The sequence below is a fragment of the Lepeophtheirus salmonis genome, chromosome 3 (genome assembly GCF_016086655.4).
Source record: "Lepeophtheirus salmonis chromosome 3, UVic_Lsal_1.4, whole genome shotgun sequence".
NCBI lineage: Eukaryota > Metazoa > Arthropoda > Copepoda > Siphonostomatoida > Caligidae > Lepeophtheirus > Lepeophtheirus salmonis.
This window is the reverse complement of record NC_052133.2, coordinates 27,720,866-27,740,273: the sequence shown is the minus strand read 5'-3', so window position 1 is coordinate 27,740,273 and position 19,408 is coordinate 27,720,866. Positions and strand designations below refer to the sequence as shown.

Sequence of the window (19,408 nt, the reverse complement as noted above, 5' to 3'; positions counted from 1 at the left end):
ATCTATGTATGTAGATTTGGTTTCTGAAATAACAGTAATAATATATGTTCTTTCAAGGTTTCTTATTGGAAAATTGAGAAGAATATTTTTTTCTATCTTTGCAGTCATTGAATTTGATAGAGATTAATCATTTTCTTTTTTTGTCTTTGTGGAGTAACTGATTACAATATTTTCTGCTTGAAAAAATACTTTTGTTGTGGAGAGCAAACTTTCTAAACTACAAAGTTTAAGATCTTTGAATAAGCCATTGCCATAGGCAGTTTGCAGCTCTCACGGATTGATTCTGAGAGATTGTGCATGTTTTATTTTTGTTGTTTTTTTGAGTGGATTATGTTCCTCGTCACTAGAAAAATCATCAACAATTACATCGATAGTTTCATCATCAAAAATGTCAAAGTTTTGACTTGGAGTATCTTCCTTTTCTTTCTCCGATCTTTTTCTTTCGTTTACGATTTGCATGTTGGCCATTTGCTTCCTCTTTTCTCAGATTTTGAAGTTTGCTCTTGATACATAATAGTTGTCTTCTTATCGACCCTATGTCGGATAATGAGCTTTCTTGGAACGATTGGTCCACAAAAAAATATAAATTAATCCCTTGGAATTCTCTTTGATTATAATTACAGTTCTTAATTTTGTATTCCTGTCGTGATCTATTTTTGAAGCTATTACAAGCAGCAATATCAAAAAGTTCAGAAAATTCATCAACATAATCGCAGTCAAATTTACTGCTCTTTCTTTTATTATCCTTTAATTTTTCTACTTCGTTAAGACTGGTGATAACAAATCTGTCGAGCTTGACTTTGAGATATTTCAAGTCGAAGGATGGAATACTTGACCTGTCCCATATATTATTTAGATCCATTGCTATTTCATATATAATTTGAAGAGGATATTTTCTCTCTAGTTTATGTCCACGTATATGATGATCTATTTTGTAGAACTAATATTTCATTATGTAAAATTTAGAAGATAATATATCAGATGGTAACTCGGATGGCTTACCAAACACAAAATTCTCACTAGAACTCAGTGTTTTTGCAGACATCGTCTTCTGGATGCATAAAGTACACTTTATAATTGAAAAAAAAACTTCACAATTAAAATTAAATAATAACTTCAGTCACCAAACGTAACGTATTTTATTATTGTTCCAACTAATTACGTCTTAGATTTTGCTTAACTGGTTAATACGCTATACCAAATCATATGAAGAAGTTATTTACTTTAATAGTTTCAAAAAGATATAATAATGGAGATATTTATTTTTTAATAATTCATAGACCTCAAAATAAGTCATAACTTTCATAAGTCTGATGTTTTAAGTTATCCCTCCGAAATAATCATTGTCGCCTATCTTTGGTGTAAATTCTCTTAAAAATACATTATAATATAAACATATATTGATTTGAATATAATTATAATATTTTCCTTGCATTAATATTATGATAAAGGTAGCAGTAATTCCTTTTTTTTCCTGAAATCATATAACACGCAGCTGATATTAGCAAGGGTCTTAATTCAGTAGTACCCAATGTCTCACTCCCACCTTCTCATCACGCTCTTATTTTCTTTACAAAAAAGACAACTCTATTAATCCATATTACAGTGAATAACCTATATATGGATTAACCGATTAACATCCAAAAGAACCAAAAAAAAAACACGTTATAATAGAATATTCCTTTATATTAAAGTAGACAAGCAACATTGAAATTAGTTTTTGTAGTTTATTTGAACAAAAGATTTAATTAGTTAATCTTTATTCTTTGTAAATATGGGAACTTCTATTATTCTACTTATTCTTTAATAGGTTTTATGTTAAGTGTATACGTTTTTGATGGGTCCATTGGAACCATTGGCATTATATGCTATGTTTTTGTGTTTTTTAGATTGGAAATAAAAAAAAACCTATATTTCATTTAATATCTAGTGTTGTGTCAGTCCTTATTTATTCGGTTCAGACCAGTCCAGTCTTTTGCTCGGTCCTATTTGTCCTTAAGACAGGTCCTCAAAACTGTGAGTCCTTCGGACTTACATTACCAGAACTGATTTAAAAAAAAGAAATAAGGTTTAGTGACATCTTCAAAGACCGAACTTTATAAATTTTAGGACTGATATGCAGGAAAGAACTAGGCCGGACTGCAGTCTTCAGTCCTAAATAAGGATCGACACAACACTATCTAGAGGTATAAACAAAGTGACAATATGATGGATGGCTGGGACCAATAGGAGAAGTAGGACAAACTTTCAAATTTAAAAATCAGTCAAATTGGTTTTAAGGGTTAATGACTTAATTTTTATATTCAACTTGGATAAATTTATATATGTCACTTTTTAAAAGCAGTGATGTTTAATATAATAATTTAACTTAGGTACAAATTCAAAAATCAAATTTAGATCTATCCCGGAAAACTTATGAGAGGGAACTCAGAGAACAAATGGAAGAAAAGAAAAGATATGAAGAAAACAAAAAAAGAGCTGAAAAGGAAGAAGAGGAGAAAATGGAAAAAAGAATTAAGGAACAACAAGATAGAATGAAAAGAGAATATAAAGAAGAACAGGATAAGAAAATTGCCAAGGAAAATTTAGTAAATATATAATATAATAATAACATAATTACTTTACTTTATAATGAAATAGACTATTAAGTTAGTAGTAGTATATTTCATTTAGTTATGTTTATAAAATTATATAGCAAAAAAAGGAAATATTTAGAAATGAAGACTTGCAACAAGTGGTCACGTTACCATAGGGGCCAAAGGGCCACTCCTCCGACTCATTTTTGATGAATTTCTATAGTTATCAAATTTTTAAAAATTTATTTTTGTCTAAAAAAAATAAAATTTTATAAATTTAAACAAAAAGTTTTTGTCTTGTTTAAACAAAAATTATTTGTCACATTTGGAATCTATAAAAAAAGCTTATGAGTCAAAATTGTTAAAAAAGTCCAACAGCCCAGCTCTCCCTCCCCCCCACACACAAAAAAAAAAGACCTCCGGGTGCCCTTGATGATGTCACCATTATATAATTATGCCCCACTGATAAATACATCGGCTTTTCTCACAATCAAAGATAACAAATTGATTGGACTTGAGCAGGCCCGCAATAAAAGTATTGTTGTCATATTTATCGAAAAGACAGCCTTTTTTTGTCAAAAAATGAAAGCGGTTACAATAATATTCATTGTTGTCACTTTTAATTGTCTTAAAAAAGGGTCATATGAAAGTTTGTCTTTAAAAAAAAAAATTATAAAAAAACGTTCTCTTAATTTCGGCAAAATGGTATTCGGCAACAATATTTTCGAAAAGTGTCTCCACAAATTATATTTATAGATTTCTTCGTACCAAATCTGGTTTTACAAAGTTTTTTATTTGAAATTAATTGAAGTTCAAGTGCAGAAATTTTTAACATTCCGTGATTGTTAATTATATTGTATTAAATAAATAGATATATAAACAAAGGACTTTTAATAACTTATTAAATAAACTTTGAGTTATTTTTCTGAAAATAAAATTGAAAACAATTTTATTGAAGCAAACTTTTTGAAGGAAATTATCTATTTTTTAAATAAAAAACTAATCAAACTTGATCAAAGACTTGTCATATAAAGTCATTTTGGGTTAAAAAAAAATAAAAAAATGTATGCGTTATTCCTCTTGAAATAAAACCCTTTAAAAAAAGAATATTACTGTATTTTCTTAAGATTAATTGATTAGTTTTTTTGGAATATTAGCCCATATTTTCCAGAAAATAAGTTAAATTTTGATGGATTATGGGTTTTTTAAACTTAAAAGTTGGTTCAACCCTATACAAAGGGCAAAAAAACAAATGCGAAACGAAAAAACTAATTAGATTTTTTATGTGGAACCTTGAAGGTATATTGACTTGTGTAATCATTTTGAGTTACTTATTATATTTTATAAACTCAATCCACAGCTTTTTACATAAACTTCAGTTAGTTAGTTAGTTTTTTTTTGTTTTTTTTTGGAAAAACAAGGTGTTTACCAATTTCGATCAAATTCAAATTCTTTTATATTTATAATATCACGAGTGTAAAGCAAATTTATACAACGACGAGTGTAGGTAAATTTCTACGTTGATACCTCCCTCCCCCCCCCCTCCCCTTTTTCTTAGAAGAATAACGAAGATTTTACCTAGACTCGACCTTGTGTGACCCCCCTTTAGTGTTTTCAACTCTTGAAGCCTTATGACTAGGTTTATGAAAATTGTCGAAATTCTCGTGAGCATACATTTCTATAAAACAGTAATAGTTGGTAAACTGCAAGGTATTAGTGCTCTTAATTAATTAATTATCTCTATTTTGGAAATTCAAACGTATTAGCGAACCAGTAGCACTATAGTTTTTATAGTGATCTCCATATAGAAAGAAATACACAGTGGGGAAAAGATGCAGGAATACTTGAGCAAAGGTATCAGCTGACAAAAGGGAAATAATATAACGTCACATTTGTTTTCTTACATTTATCATCGGCAATTTAAAGTAGCCCGACGTTTCCTCATTAACATACAAACTTACACTATATTTTGATATTGGTCGAATTAGAAATTCTAGTTTGACCAATTCCATAACACTGCTTTGGAGAAAAGAAGCAGAAACATCGACTGATTTTTAAGCTGTGAGCATTCTCGAACAATTGTTAAATAAGTATTCCATAGTTAGGAAGAATTGACCAACTGATCTGCCTTTGTTCTATTTATCTTCGAAATAAAGGTTGCACGATATAATAAAGCTAACGACTTGTTAAATATTATTCCTCTAGCACGTCGTTACCTTTATTGTATCTCGCAACATCCTATGGAATTATTATTCATAGCTTAAAAAGAACTAATTCAAATTCAACCAATTATAACACTGATTTGGAGAAAATAATTATCAACAGCTGACAAAATACCCTATATATTTTGATTTTCTGATTGATTCTGATGGTATAATAAAAAGTTGACCAAACAACTTACTTCCTTTAGCTTAAGTTAAAATTATAATACACCTTTATACGCAGAAGTAAAATTATATACCTTGTATACGACTTTAATTCGTTCCTGGACCGGAGTTTGTAAGTCAAAGTAATGCATCCCCAAAAAAAAGAACAAAAAAAAAGGTACGAAATGGCCCGTGCGTTCCATCACCAACTCTCAATTAGCTCGTATCTTAATATAACTAGGTTAATACATGACCATAATTTTCTGAAATTACATCAATGAGCAGAAATGTTATGCTTTTGTTTTTAAATCAATAAAAGTTGAAGGAAGATCTTTATTTTGTTTTTCAAATCGAAATTTTTGAGATTTTGGTTCAAAATTGGAACATAGTGACTTTTTTTTTTTTGACGTTCATTTAAAAAAATATATATATCCTTAAAACACTTCTAATAGTAATTTTAAAAAAAAGATAGTTTTAGCACAAATTTTCTTATTAGTTACTAGAAATTTTGTTATTAATTTACAATTACATCCATGAAATTTTTATGGCATAAAATTCTTAAACTGTTCAAAATGAGGATTCCAAAACCCATGTATTAAATGATACATATGCCATTATTTTGAAGAATATATATACTTGAGGAAAAAAAGCACTAAAAATTCAATACTTAATGTAAAATGCATCGATTGATATTCTTACATTACACAAGTAATTATATTAATAAATCATGCTATTGTTGTCACGATACCAATATTTTTGTACAGGTTACGATACCAATATATGTAGTGATATAAATTGTTTGTATTTTGAAGGATATGAATAAAGAAAAGAAACTGAAAATAGAGATGGTAATCCTGACATTTATGAGAATGTTTTCGGAGATAGTAACTTAGCTGTTATGACGTCTTATTTAATAAGTTATAAGCAACTGTAACAAGGGGGAGAAGGAAATAAAAGAGGACCTAAGTAGGAATTACTCAAATGTCGATCATCAATTCTACTCTGAGTCCAACATTGCTTATAAGTTATAATGATAAATACACAATAAATCCTCAAGGTTACTCTCCGTCTTTTATGAGTCCATGCAAATGTCGAAAACGGTTTTGTATGCATCAATAATAACTGGTATGTAGTAGAATAGGAGATTCACTCCTCAGGAATTAAATAAAAACTTAAGAAAAGAAAAAAACAATCATCAGATTACCAACTCCAAAGAAACGGGAGAGGTAAAAAATGCTTACAACTAGCATGACTGAATTTATGTATCGGTACTTTTTCGACTAAAAATATTGAAAACAAATTTCGTTAAGAGCAATTAGCACCCATGTACAAGTGTATCCGAAGGATTTTTTGTTTGGGATGGGGTGAGGGATTACTCTATCGGAGGGTTGACTTTTTAATGACAAGTAGATATACAAGTACCGGTTTTAATATCAATTTAATATAGTAACGCTATACCGAACAACAGTACGTAGAAAGGTCTGTACATCTAATCCTCCAAATTGATAAAAAAATATTTAAGTTATAAGTATCTACTGTTTTATAAAAATTGTAGTGTCTAATATTAGTAAATATATTTATAGAAACTACAGAGGCAGAAAGAAATGGAGAAAAAACATGAAGAAATTCGTAAAGAAGCTGAAAATAGAAGACGAGAAGCTTCTGAGAAACGATTTCAGGAACAAAAAGCAGCAAGAGGAGCCTCAAAAATGTCACAAGGGACAGAGCCAGAAATACTTCCACCTCCTCCAGATGAATTTCGAACAGAATCCCCTCCCATACCCACTCTAAGAGGAGTAAAGAAATCAGGTTCCAATTCTTCAATCAGCACTAAAGGTGAAAGCAAGTTTAATCAAAAGAATAACCAAACAGGGAAAATTAAGACAAAACTTGATGAGTTAATGGATGATTTGGCTATGCAAGATAAGCATTTGGATGATCCAATCAACTAATTATTATGTATCTAATTAAATTTACATGTACATATAACTATTTATGAATGTATATAGTCGTCTTCCATTACTAATAACAATAAATTTTTGCATGTTGAATAACTGTCAATTTAATATCTTTTATTATTAACGAAAAATATTAAAAGGACCAAAATATAAAAATTTCGATATATGGTGGATGTTTCTAAGGATTTCCTCCAAAAATTTAACCAAATTGAAAATGAAAGCCCCCTGGCATTCCGTTAAAATTTGCAGACATCCCTCCAGTACCAAAAAAAGGTTTGAAATACTTGAGTAGGATCAACCTCTTCAAAATCTCCTCCGTTGTCATACTTAGAGCGTTTTTTTCTATCTGATAGTATCTAAATTAAACAATGAAAGATATCAACATAGTATATAAAATATATTCTCGTAATATATCACAACTACTAAAAATAGAGCTGTAAATCGTAAGCATTTTCGGTATATAAAATCATAAATTAACATGGAAACCTTGACAATTTGAAAAATATTTAAGAAGTATCAATAGATTTCATTATATTAGCTGTAATCAGAAAATAGAGAAAGGTAATATGCTCAAGTTCTTCTCAGTAAAAAACAAGAACATAGGCAGGAATGAATCCGTTGTTTTCAATTCTACAAATTCAACTGGGATTTATTCTTTTAAGTCCCCAAAAAATCATTAATGTTACTCCCCGTCGTTCATGAGCATAAAATTTTGTGTTCATATTTTATACATTGATGTTCTCTCCTCAAGAATGAAAGAACAGTGATAACAGCTTTAGAAAATAAGAATAAAAACACTGTTCAGGTTGCCAACAACAACTAAACTCACATTTAAAAAAATTCTAAGGATTTACAACTCTAATCATGTAATTGATAACTTACTCCGTAGGCTTCTCCAACTTCTTTGAAAATTTTCTCATGTTCAACCCGCTCATTCTCGGATGCATTGGAATGACGATCTAATTTAGTAAATATATTAATAAATATACAAAAACCATGCCTAATGTACATATATCCGAGTAATATTACCTGGATGATGAACAAGAGCCCTCTTGCGATATGCCTTTTTAATTTCGTCATCATTTGCATCCTTTGTAACACCGAGAATTTTGTAATAATCTTTACGTTGAGATCGCTTGTATTCGAGTTTTGCGTTATGTAACATTTGTTGGTATTCAGAATTATGTCTATCTCTTCTAGCTAAGGTTTCATAGTCCTTCACTGCATTTTCATAGTCTTGCAAATCCATATAGGATTTTGCACGTCTCATGAGGGCTTTAAGATAGGATTCGTCCAGTTCCAACGCAGAATTACAATCTTCAATGGACTGTTCTAATTTTCCCAACTGTAAATTAATTATTATGAAAGGTTGAAATGATTATTAATTAAATAACTAAAATAAGACCATACTTTGGCAACAACAGTAGCTCTATTAAAGAATAATTTTGCATTAGCTAACGAATTTAAGGGATCAATTTGGAGTGCTTCAGTATACAAAGTGTATGCATTGGATAGCTTACTACTTTTGAATGCTTTATTACCATCCTCTTTTTTCTGCTTCAATAGTTTGGCTCTCTGTTACAAAAAAAGAAAGAGATAAGTGATTTTATTTTTCAATTAAAAGTATATTTAATTTATTTACCTTAAATACTTCTTTAGCTTTGTGATGGTCAGGAGCGAGCATTAAAACACGTTGAAAGTGTGAAAATGCCTTTTCTATATCATCTTCATAATATAAACACAGACCTTTGACATAAATAGCATCTGCATCCATAGAATTAGCTCTAAGAAGGGCATACGCTATTTCTTTAGCTTCTGAAAGTCTTCCTAAGTTGGCTAAACATTCCGCTAGGGATAGTTTGATATCATTAGCTCCAGTGGCGATGGATTTACATTGATTTAAGAGGTAAACAGCCTGTCAAGTATAATATAATATGTACGTAGTTAAAGACTGAAAGCAAAATCCCATTTTTCGTATTTCTTACTTTACGATAATCTCCAAGACAAAATGCTTCATTTGCAGATGATTTAAAATTTTCTAAACGCTCTAATGATTGCTTTTCAGATAAGAGAGAAGTATTGTTTGGATCCAATGTTGCTACCTGTTGTATAGCTTGTTTTGCAGACATTATGTCCCCAAGCATCATACAACATTTCGCAACACGAATATAACCTTTTATAAATTCGGGATTAATTGAAACTGAGCGTTTTGCATCCTCAAGGGCATTTGAGTACTGGCCCAACATCATATGGCACGCAGATCTGTTTCCATAAAATGCTGGATTTTTAGGGCATAACACTACGTAATATATGAAAATAAACTCATAATCCATTGACAGCCAAGTAAAAATAATATACAAAAATCAAGCAAACCTACCTATAGCTTCCGAATATTTTGATAGTGCATCAATATAGCTTTTGGTCTTATACAGCGCATTCCCTTCTTCTTTTTTCTGATCAGCCAAGCTACAAATAAAAATAATATGGGCTACTTAGAAAAAATAAAATCAAGTCATTTCCACGAAAAAACTCAACTAAATATTTAAGTTATGTATTTTATAAAAATACATGCAATTAATAATGCTTAATTATTGAAAAAATTGCTTATAACCATACACAATATAACATTTTCAATAATAAGCACAAAATGTGACAACTCTATTTCTGAAGACCGCCTACACTTTAAATAGGTATGAACAGGTTATTAATGACTTGTATATACATATATTTACAAAAGAACAAAGCAAACGAAAGTATGTTAAATGTTTTATAAAAGATAGAGGTTCACAGAATAACCATCATTTCAAACATTTTATATATGCTACATCAAAATAAAAAATAATGATGAAAAACATCCTTTTACGGAATTTTACAAAAATAAATGTAATGTACATTCAGCACTTTATTCCGTCTCTCAACCTTTCTTTCATAAAGAGAAAGAAGTGAAAGATCCGATATTAACTGGTAGCTAGCCAATTACGTCATTCTTCCTTTAATAGTAGAGATATGTTACATAAACAAGATTATTTCACTCAATTTTAAAAAATCAGGACACTAAAGGAAGCATGATTAATAGATATAGCAGAAAGATCAACAGCTGCCAAAAAATACAACGTTAAATCGCCGACCTATATATTATTTAGTTCGGCGTGTTAAATACACAGTCAGCGACATGCAACTTCATAAATTCAAATTAACTGATTATAAAGGTTTATAGTAATTTTCAACAAAAATATGAATCTAAAAATAAAAGGAAAGTTTAAAAACCTGTTTCTAAAACTGTTATTTTTTTCTACCTGGAGTACGTAAATATTATACCATCAAACTCAAACCCAACGGGTAATAATAATCAATATCATTGGTTAAAGTTTTTGTATATAACAACCAATTAGTTAGTAACAAATTATCTACGTGGAATAAATGAATTTATAACCCATATACAAAATAGTATTGCGTGCAATTGCGATATATGTGCGTTAAACTGTCCATTTAATATATTTAAACATCAATAGTACTATTTTTTACTCATGGCATCATATTTAGAATGATACAAGAGGCTAATAAATGGCTAATTTCAACCCATTTTTAGTTGTGTTTTTTTTTTCAAATTAAAATGGTATGTACCATGGCAAAAATGTCACATTGCCACTATTTTTTTTTTTTTTTTTTTTGATTGTCCACAGCTCATAAAATCTTTGTAAAGGAGGTCAAAAATGTTAGCCGAAAACTGAACACAGGGCTATCGAAACCGGGGTGGGGAAGGAGGTAGACACACACACACTCTTTACCTACATAAGTCTCAAAATATGATCTCCTACATACAACCCCGTGAGTAGGGGGTTGAATTTTAAAAAAAATCGTTCAAAAAACATTCTACCCAAATTATTAACCCCCAAGAAAAATCCAGCCTAGTAACAGCCCATTCTACTTATATAGGTTGCGTGAATAATTAATCTTCCACCTGCACTATGAAATTCGTTGTGGCAGTCCTTCATCAGTCTAATTTACATATACGTATGAGAAATGTTATCAATTAAATTAATCGTGAGGAATAATAATGATGGTGAAAAATTAGTCGAACAAAAATGGATGAATCATATTAGCAGTAATTCAATATTAAACGACTATATTTAAAGAACATGTACCTGTTGTTATTTCTTTGGATACCAGGACTACTACTAAGAGTACAACAAGTCCCTACTCTTTCAACATTATTCAAGTGACGGTCATTAAAAGAACCTTTTCTAAGACCTGAATCATCATCATAACTAGACTCATTCAAAATGCTTTCTTCGTTCTCCTGCTCCTTAATATTCACTTCATCTAACTGTCTATTGACATGACTTAATTTTTCTTGAAGATCTTTAATCATACTATGAGCCTCGGAGTTTCTTCTTTCATAGTCTTCATTTAGATTATCTAGAGTTTTTTCAACCCTAGTTCTCGGATTTGTATCACTTTTTGAAGAACCTAGAATTTTCTTTCTTTCACCATTACCTCCTTTATTAATCCTGGATCGATTAGAAGACGAGTGAAGAATTTCATCATTTAAATGAAGAGGAATTGATTCATCATTATCAATGGAATCATCTGGCAAAGGTGGAGCTTTGCATTTGGGGATAGGAGTGCGGCGAATAGGTTGTCGTTTGCGAATGTTGCATAAAATTTGATCAATTTCCGGAGTGAATTCCGTGTATAAAGCATCTTCTTCTTCCTTCGTTTTACGTCCATCATACCCTTCGGATATCATTGAATTGCCTCTATTTATATCCAATACTATCTAATAGTGAATTTCACTATAAGTACATAGCCATAACACCACTTTACTCTTCCCTTGAGTGTTTAACAAACTTAAAATTTTATATATACTAATAAATATACATATTTCTCAATAGCTTTGTGAGCAAAATTTATACAAATGAAGTTAAAGAAAGCCATTTTTAAATATAATGATGATATAATACAATAACAAATAAGAAGTTAGCACGTAATACACTTTTTAATAGTTAAAGAGAAGTTATCTTCTAAGCTGAGAATAATAAGTAAGATTATGGAAAATAAATCTATATAGTTGAAAAATCTTACCACTTTATAACTACAAAAAAATAAAGAAATAAAACCACAAATGTTTGATTTAAAAAATATGCATATTACGATGATTTGGCTTTCTTCCAACGATACAAAAAGTGTTATAATCATAAATATATATATATCACTTATTAGTCGCCTATTTAATAAAATGTATTTATTAAATACCTAACTTACTTCCTTTTTTATTTATTAAATAGAAGGTAATTATAGCAAAATATGGGGGAGAAGAAAAAAAACTGAGTCCAGAATGATCAATTTAACGCAAGTATACACCTACAATGCCGACATATTTTCGTAAATATCAGATGAGGTATAAACGTATTGTTAACATTTTTTAAAGCCTTAGAAACAAAGCTTTTATTCTCTTACTATATTTGTGACCATTAATTAAAATATTTCGCATATTCTTGTAAATCTACAAATCATTTGACTATATCAAAAAAAACTTGAAATTACTTAATATAAAATTTCTATATTAAAAAAAGCATATATTTTTAGTGTACATCACCACATCTATCATGCGTGTACAGACAATTTATTTCCAAGAATTTTGCATATTATGATCTTCAAACCTCAACAACTCTCCCTGTCAAAATAAAGAGGTTATGAGATATTAAACAAATCTTGTTTGGGGGAGAGGAAATGCAATTAAGTCATTTTCGTGCTTCCAAAATTTAATTTATCAAGGCATTGTCACTCCTACAAAAAAAAAAATCACAAAACCTCTTCATTTAGATAGGAGAGTTGTTGAGGTTTGAAGGTTATATATATACAATTTCTTTAGAAATAAATAGTCTATACACATATACATAGGTGCACACGCGTGATAGATGTGGTAACCCACCTTTCGTGACGTCACGATACCAATATTTTCAAAATAAGTATCGGTATTTCAGTACATATCTAATTTGACTAAATATGTATAACAAAAATGTCGTTAATGGGAATTCATATTCGTTCCCAGAGGCCCGACACGTTTTTGGGGTAGCTAATAAATTTGTAGACTTTCTTTTAACAAAGAAAACTTTTATTCTTGCTTTTTATATAGAACAAAATGTTGAATGGAGTTAGGGGTTTTGTGTTAGAAATTTCAGGTGTTGTTATAAGTGGGCCAATTTTTAATGATTTAGCGGAGTACATATTCCAATAACAGTTTAGTATAGTACTATAACTAAATGTATAAATACCCTGGTATTACTATAGTACTGTATATCGAACAATGCATAAAAGAATGTAGGAGGGTCTGCGAATGTTAAGGGATGTAATCAACATTTTTAAACTTTTGAGAAAAATAACTTTCTTCCCCAGTTTAAACCCTGTATATCTTTTAAATGCAGTTGAATTTTAAGCTCAAATTTAGACTCAGTTTTAAAATTTTGAAGTGATTTTTTTAGGCATGTAGAGGACTGAGTAACATAAACATGTAAAAAAAATAAATGAATAGTAGTCATAATTTCAAGACCCTAATATAAGTTGCATTTATTTAGTAGTTTAATAGAGTGAGAACTTACTCTGGGTAAATGATAAATATCAATATAAAATGACAAGATGACTATCTAGGCTAGTGTATAAATAATTCATCATATACTTTACAACGTAAATAATTCGCCAAGTAACTTTTGTTATCTGACAAAATATATGTAGTAAAAATTGAAAGAGTATATCAATCCATATTAAAGTAAATATATAGTAATTTAACTTGGCTTCCATTAGTAACAATGATGATCTTTTATAATGAGAGAAATAAGTTGTTAAGCAGAACAATGGAAATTAATTTTTTATTTTTACATGGTAACACACAATATATACATCACGCCATGATAATGATATTATACAAAACCTAATAATCCAAATTGTAAATAACTTTTGACTAAATATGAAGCCTCTCTCATCTCATTTCTACAAAATGTTATCTAAGTATGAATTCATACTGTTCTTATGTTTCTGGTGGAAAAAGTATCGAAATATCCATAACAATTTATGTACCGGAACAGGTAAGAAATTGTTAGTACCGTGACAACACTTGTGCATACATAGGCGTAAAGAAATGGAAGGCAGTGGGGCCATTACCCCCACCCCCCGATTTAGACAAACCTAGCAATATTCAGAGAACTAATTATCTATTTTTAAGTTGACCCTTAAAATTTTCCTCTTATACGCCTATGAGTGCGTACCTCTACGTTTTTCTACTTTGGAAATATTGGGAATTTAGAAAATTATTCTAAATAAATTGGCTCATTGGTTAAGGAGATCAAATGGAATGGAATTGATGTTCAAATATAAACCATACAGTGAAAAACCATAAACGCTCTAAGATATACTTAGTGGTTCCTACATTTGTATTGTTTTTTTCATATGCATTTTTTGACTTTATCACTTATGCTAATGAATAGTTAAGATATTATTGTAGTTTATGCTTATGCTGAAACATACATAAATTAAATCTATTTGAACCAGAGGTAAGAAACATCACATTTTTGTTTAGAAATATATATTATGATAATGTTCATTCAACAAAAGGATAGGCGAGTGTCAATGGCGACCCCTTTCCACTTTATTTCAAAAATACTGATTTACTGATTCACATATTTTTGTCTACATTCCTTCCATTGTTTTGAAAAGGCGAGCAACAAAGGATATTAATATGAAAAATCAAGAAAACCTCAATGAAATTCACCCAGTTCAAACAAAGGGGATTTAAAGATTCTGATGACAAAAAGTTAAAATATTAGCGATGTGAAAGTTATTTAAGGATTTAGGTACAAAAAAGAAGAAAAAAAACATTTAAAAAATAAAATCTCCGTTTCAGCTTGGAATAAATGTAATACTAATTTGTGAGACGGTGTTTTGCATTTAGGTACATTGTATAAAAGCAATATTTTATCATTGGTATGCCCTTTGGACGCAGTTTTTTTTATGAGGATACCAAAAGATACCAACATCAGCGAGTGTTTTTTTTTATTTTTTTATTTTTTAATATTAATGATTAACATGCATTTTCCCAAATATTATTGAGGAATCATTTAATCTTTAAAACTTTCAAGTACCCAATTATGTGCTGTTTAATCAAGTACCTATGTAATGTACTATCAACTGGAAAAGATATTTTAAGCAGTATATCTTTCATCTTTGTATCAATTGCAACATATAAGTATTTCATGAATCTTGAGTAGGCATGAGATTATGGGGAAGCGCGAGAAGAAGGCGGGAGCGAGACTTAAACATTACAGAATTAAAACAATTTTTAATATCAGCTGCATGTTATATGATTTTGAGGGGAGAAAATGAATTAATGCTTTCAATATTAGAACTTTTCACATATGAAATACCATTAGTGCAGGTAAAATATTATAATTCTGTATTTTTTCAACATTTCAATTTTGACCTCATGCATATACATTTATTTTATACTGCATTTTTAAAACAATTTACAACAAAAATAAGCGAGAATTCATCTTTTATAGGAAATGTTAACAATAACACCACCAAGACCTATTAAAGAATGAACAAAAAAGAAAAAAGAGAACATCTTTTTCCTTTTTGAATTTCTAAGCTATGTTTATTTCTTTTCAAAAAATCATTTTCTATTCATGAGACACCTTTAGCCTTATCCTCTAAAGTATAATCTCAAATCCTACGGTACTTTGGATTTGTCACTAACGCTGACAAATGGGTGAGCTTATCTCAAGATAATAACCTAACAAAGTTCAATGTTATTGAACAATAGAAATAGCTCCCATGAGTCGTAAGTTATTGGCTGTAAAATCATGACAAAGGGTATTGAAATAACATAATATATACGCTAAGTCACACCCCTCAGATAATTATAATTATTCCAACTTATTTGAGTCACAAAATATAAGTATATATTTTGCCAAATTATTGTAACAAATAAACTTTGTTGTGCCGAAATGCAACATGTTTAAAGGTAAGATTAACTTAATAGAAAGAGGTACATTCATTGAAATCAATCTTAGTTTCATTACAAAACTTACTCAAGTATGTATAGTGTATACGCCACTATCAGAAATTACATACGCGCACTCCTCTTAGGAACACCATCTCTTGAAATATCATAGTAAAAACTTATTCAAGGTCTTAATAAATCTTTTGCTTCGTCTGAGACCTTGCTTACATGGAGTACATAACATACTCTCGACAAATTCGGGGAACTATCCTACTGATAAAAGAAACCCCACCTATTTTTCATTAAATGTACCCATCACCAGAACACCAATGGAAATAATAAACAAAAACAAAAAATTCCCACCTTATCAAATCTTTAGCCTTAGTAATTGGGTAATGACAATTCTGAAGTGAAATTTTTCGTGGGTGAGCTAATGGAGGTTTTTTGTCAAAGGATTTATCAGCAAACTCAGAGTTCTTAATGAGATTTCCTTGCGACAATCGACGATTTGCTGAGGATGTTATTTTTCGACTTCCCAATTGACTATTGAAAAAAAAGTTGGATGAGTTGCTATTGTTCATCTCATTCTTTTTTCTAATATCAAGTTTCTTGGGCTTTCTCTCAAGAACGGGAGGTGACGTTTCACGTACTTTACTATTGGCTCTAGCAGTAAATCTTTCTTGAAGAGAAATTCGCCGTTTGGTAACTGTTTTTGAAGATCCAGTAGATAAGAACGAATCCGATTCTGGAGATGATTGAGATGGACTTGTTTCACGGATCACATCCGAAATGTCAACACTTAATTTCCTTCTTAAATCCTTATTAACCTCAAATGATTTCTCTGTAGTAAAAGATTTTACTAATCCTGAGCTTTTTAAAGGAGATGAATTGTCGAATAAAGGATTTTTTCGTTTATTATTAGTTGGTGAAGGAACACTACTACTAGGACAACGAACATGAGTTTCGTTGGTTTTTGGTGAGGATGTTTTTTTAATTGGTGAACTTTCACGAATTCGAGTTGGTTTTCCGGGGCCAATAGTTATATATGTTTTATTAACGTTATTATTAGCTGATAGACTCCGATGGTAGCTGGATCGAATTTCCTGCTTCTTATTGTTACTATTATTACTATTGCTTCTCGTACGCTGCTGTTGAGCTTGTCTTCTTTCTACTAATCTTTGAACAGCAGAAGTTTTTGTACGCTCTCGACTACGTCTTAATCCATAAGATGAAAATATTTCATCATTATTACTCAATAATTCAGATCCACAACCACGATTATCGGAGAAAAGTCCTTCAAAACTCATTTTTTCCGGGACTCTCATTTTGAAAAGAGATATATACAATTCCAATAAAGAATTGAATAATTGGAAAATTAATAGTGTTTTTATATCAAAAGGCTTAGCTAATAATGAAAATCATCTAACTCCCCCACAGAAATAAAATCACATTTCTAAAGGACCTGGGTATAATATTGATGTATAATTTAATGTTAACTATTTATTCACAATCACACCCACTTTAACTTTAAGAGGCTTATGAAGTATGAATATTTAGCACTCCTCTTTGTTGTTTAAGATATCTGGAGATGTCTCACACGTAATACTTTTCAAGATTATAGATAGAAAACTTCTCGAAAAATCTGTATCAAACTTTTTAAGACTAATTCTAATCAAGACAAGAAGAGTAACAGTAATTTCCCCGTTACTTATTATACAGTGCACAACTCATGACTAAATAATGATTTTATCACTTATAAGAAAAAATCCAACAAAGGTAACCTCCAATCGCGCTCGTAACCTGTTTCTGATCTGCACAATAAAAAACTATTGGAACCCACCCGCTCTGTTGAGATGAAAGTTAGGAACCATATTAAGAACTAAGTTTCATGCATTTAGTTAAAACCCTCTTCCTTTGTATGAAAATATTTCACTTTAATCTATGTATGTAGATGAGAACAAAAATTAAGAAATATCGTTGATATGTTGTGTAAAGTAAGACATTAACCCCAAAAATATTTACTACACTTTTTGAAAATTTACAATTATCGTATAAGCTATTATCAATATTTTGATTTTTTTTAAAGGAAACGTTGCCCAATTAGTGGAATTTTTTAGGGGGGAGAGGGTAAATATTTTGAAAAATAAGTCGAATTGAAGGTTAAATTTTGATTCTTGTTTATTAACCTAGATTTTTTTTAAATAAAAAATTCGATTTTCATAACGTAACAGAATTGACTTTTCTGTTACATATATAACAGAAAATTCCTATTATATATTAAATTAAGAAGGATACTTTCTTCTCTTTCACAACCATGTCCTCTTTTTACATCCTGCAAGTCTACTTAACATATAAAAACCAGACATTGAATGAATTTATACATAAGTCCCCCGGACCTCTGGACAGGATATAAACGAGGACATGTACATGTAAATGAGGACGGTTGGTCACGCAACATAGTGCAGAAAAAAAATTGAAGCAGAATGTAGCACATTTTTTGAACTTTACAACCAGTCAACAACATTTTATGTATTTGCACCATTATAGAAACTTAGACAAAAAAACCTAAATAAATTATTTCTTACCCTACATACTTATCGAATACATTTTATTCCAATGTATTTAATTGAAATTTAGAAGATTATTAATGAAATTGCCGTTAAACCATTGAACTCGCAGCTTAAATGTTCCATGATGAAATTACCTTATAAATTATTTTTTTTAATTTGACGTTAAGTTTAGAGCCTTCCTTCTCTCATCAAATTCTCTCTTCAAAATGTTTATAACAACATGTCACAGAAATAGCAGAACCCGCTAACCTCAATCATATGTCTAATGTTAGTTTCCGAAAAAAAGGTAATAACTTCAAATTCAAGGTAACCTTTTCTATGTTTGGAAAAAGTGTGGCATAGAAGCTTAAGAAAGGGACGGTCTTACTTGACTACTAGCCTATTGTGTGAGACATTGAGTCCTAGAATGGTGACACACTATTGTTTGGTAAGAAATATGACATTAAAAGTTTCAAAAAAAAAAAAAAAAAAAAAAACTACAAATGGGACGAACGAGCTGATTTTTGTTAGAATGGCGGGTTGAAAATAAACAACCTGAGCCGCAGGATAAAAGTCAAACATCGCATGACTATAATAAGCACACAAGTATAGGTCGTAGTTAATTTTGATTATTGGTTATAGAAAACATAAATAATGTTATTTTCAAAAAAAATTGTAACCAAAAACTAAGCAAAGGATTAATCGACCTATAAAAATATTTAGTCTACTATGCTAAAAAATTAGCACTATTTAATTTTGTAGTTATGATTGCATAAAAATGTATTTTGTACTCAAATAATAAAGGAAAGTTCAAATAATAAATTTCAAAAGTAAAACGAAAGCTGTACGATACTTATTTTGATTATTTAAAGCTTCAACAAATATCTATGTGGGGTGTCAACACAAAAATAATGATTTTTCCTCAAAATCGAATTTAAATTACATTTGTATTTTTCAGAAA

The 19,408-nt window shown here is 29.9% G+C and overlaps 2 protein-coding genes across 3 annotated transcripts in view; one reads left to right on the top strand and one right to left on the bottom strand.

The window, feature by feature from the left end:
• The window catches only part of LOC121114825 (uncharacterized), a 20,826-nt gene extending 13,823 nt beyond the window's left edge, over nt 1-7,003 (top strand). For both annotated transcript variants that reach the window (XM_040708904.2, XM_040708905.2), the window contains 2 exons: nt 2,373-2,588; nt 6,526-7,003. In XM_040708904.2, coding sequence (XP_040564838.1) covers nt 2,373-2,588; nt 6,526-6,894 — 585 coding nt within the window. In that variant the 3' untranslated portion in view covers nt 6,895-7,003. The remainder of the gene's footprint in view (nt 1-2,372; nt 2,589-6,525) is intronic.
• Nucleotides 6,994-19,408, bottom strand: Tpr2 (Tetratricopeptide repeat protein 2). The gene is given in 9 exon segments (XM_040708902.2): nt 6,994-7,171; nt 7,173-7,256; nt 7,783-7,859; nt 7,930-8,245; nt 8,311-8,475; nt 8,543-8,815; nt 8,886-9,199; nt 9,278-9,366; nt 16,262-19,408. Coding segments are annotated over 9 exon segments (2,352 nt in total). The 5' UTR covers nt 17,224-19,408; the 3' UTR covers nt 6,994-7,099.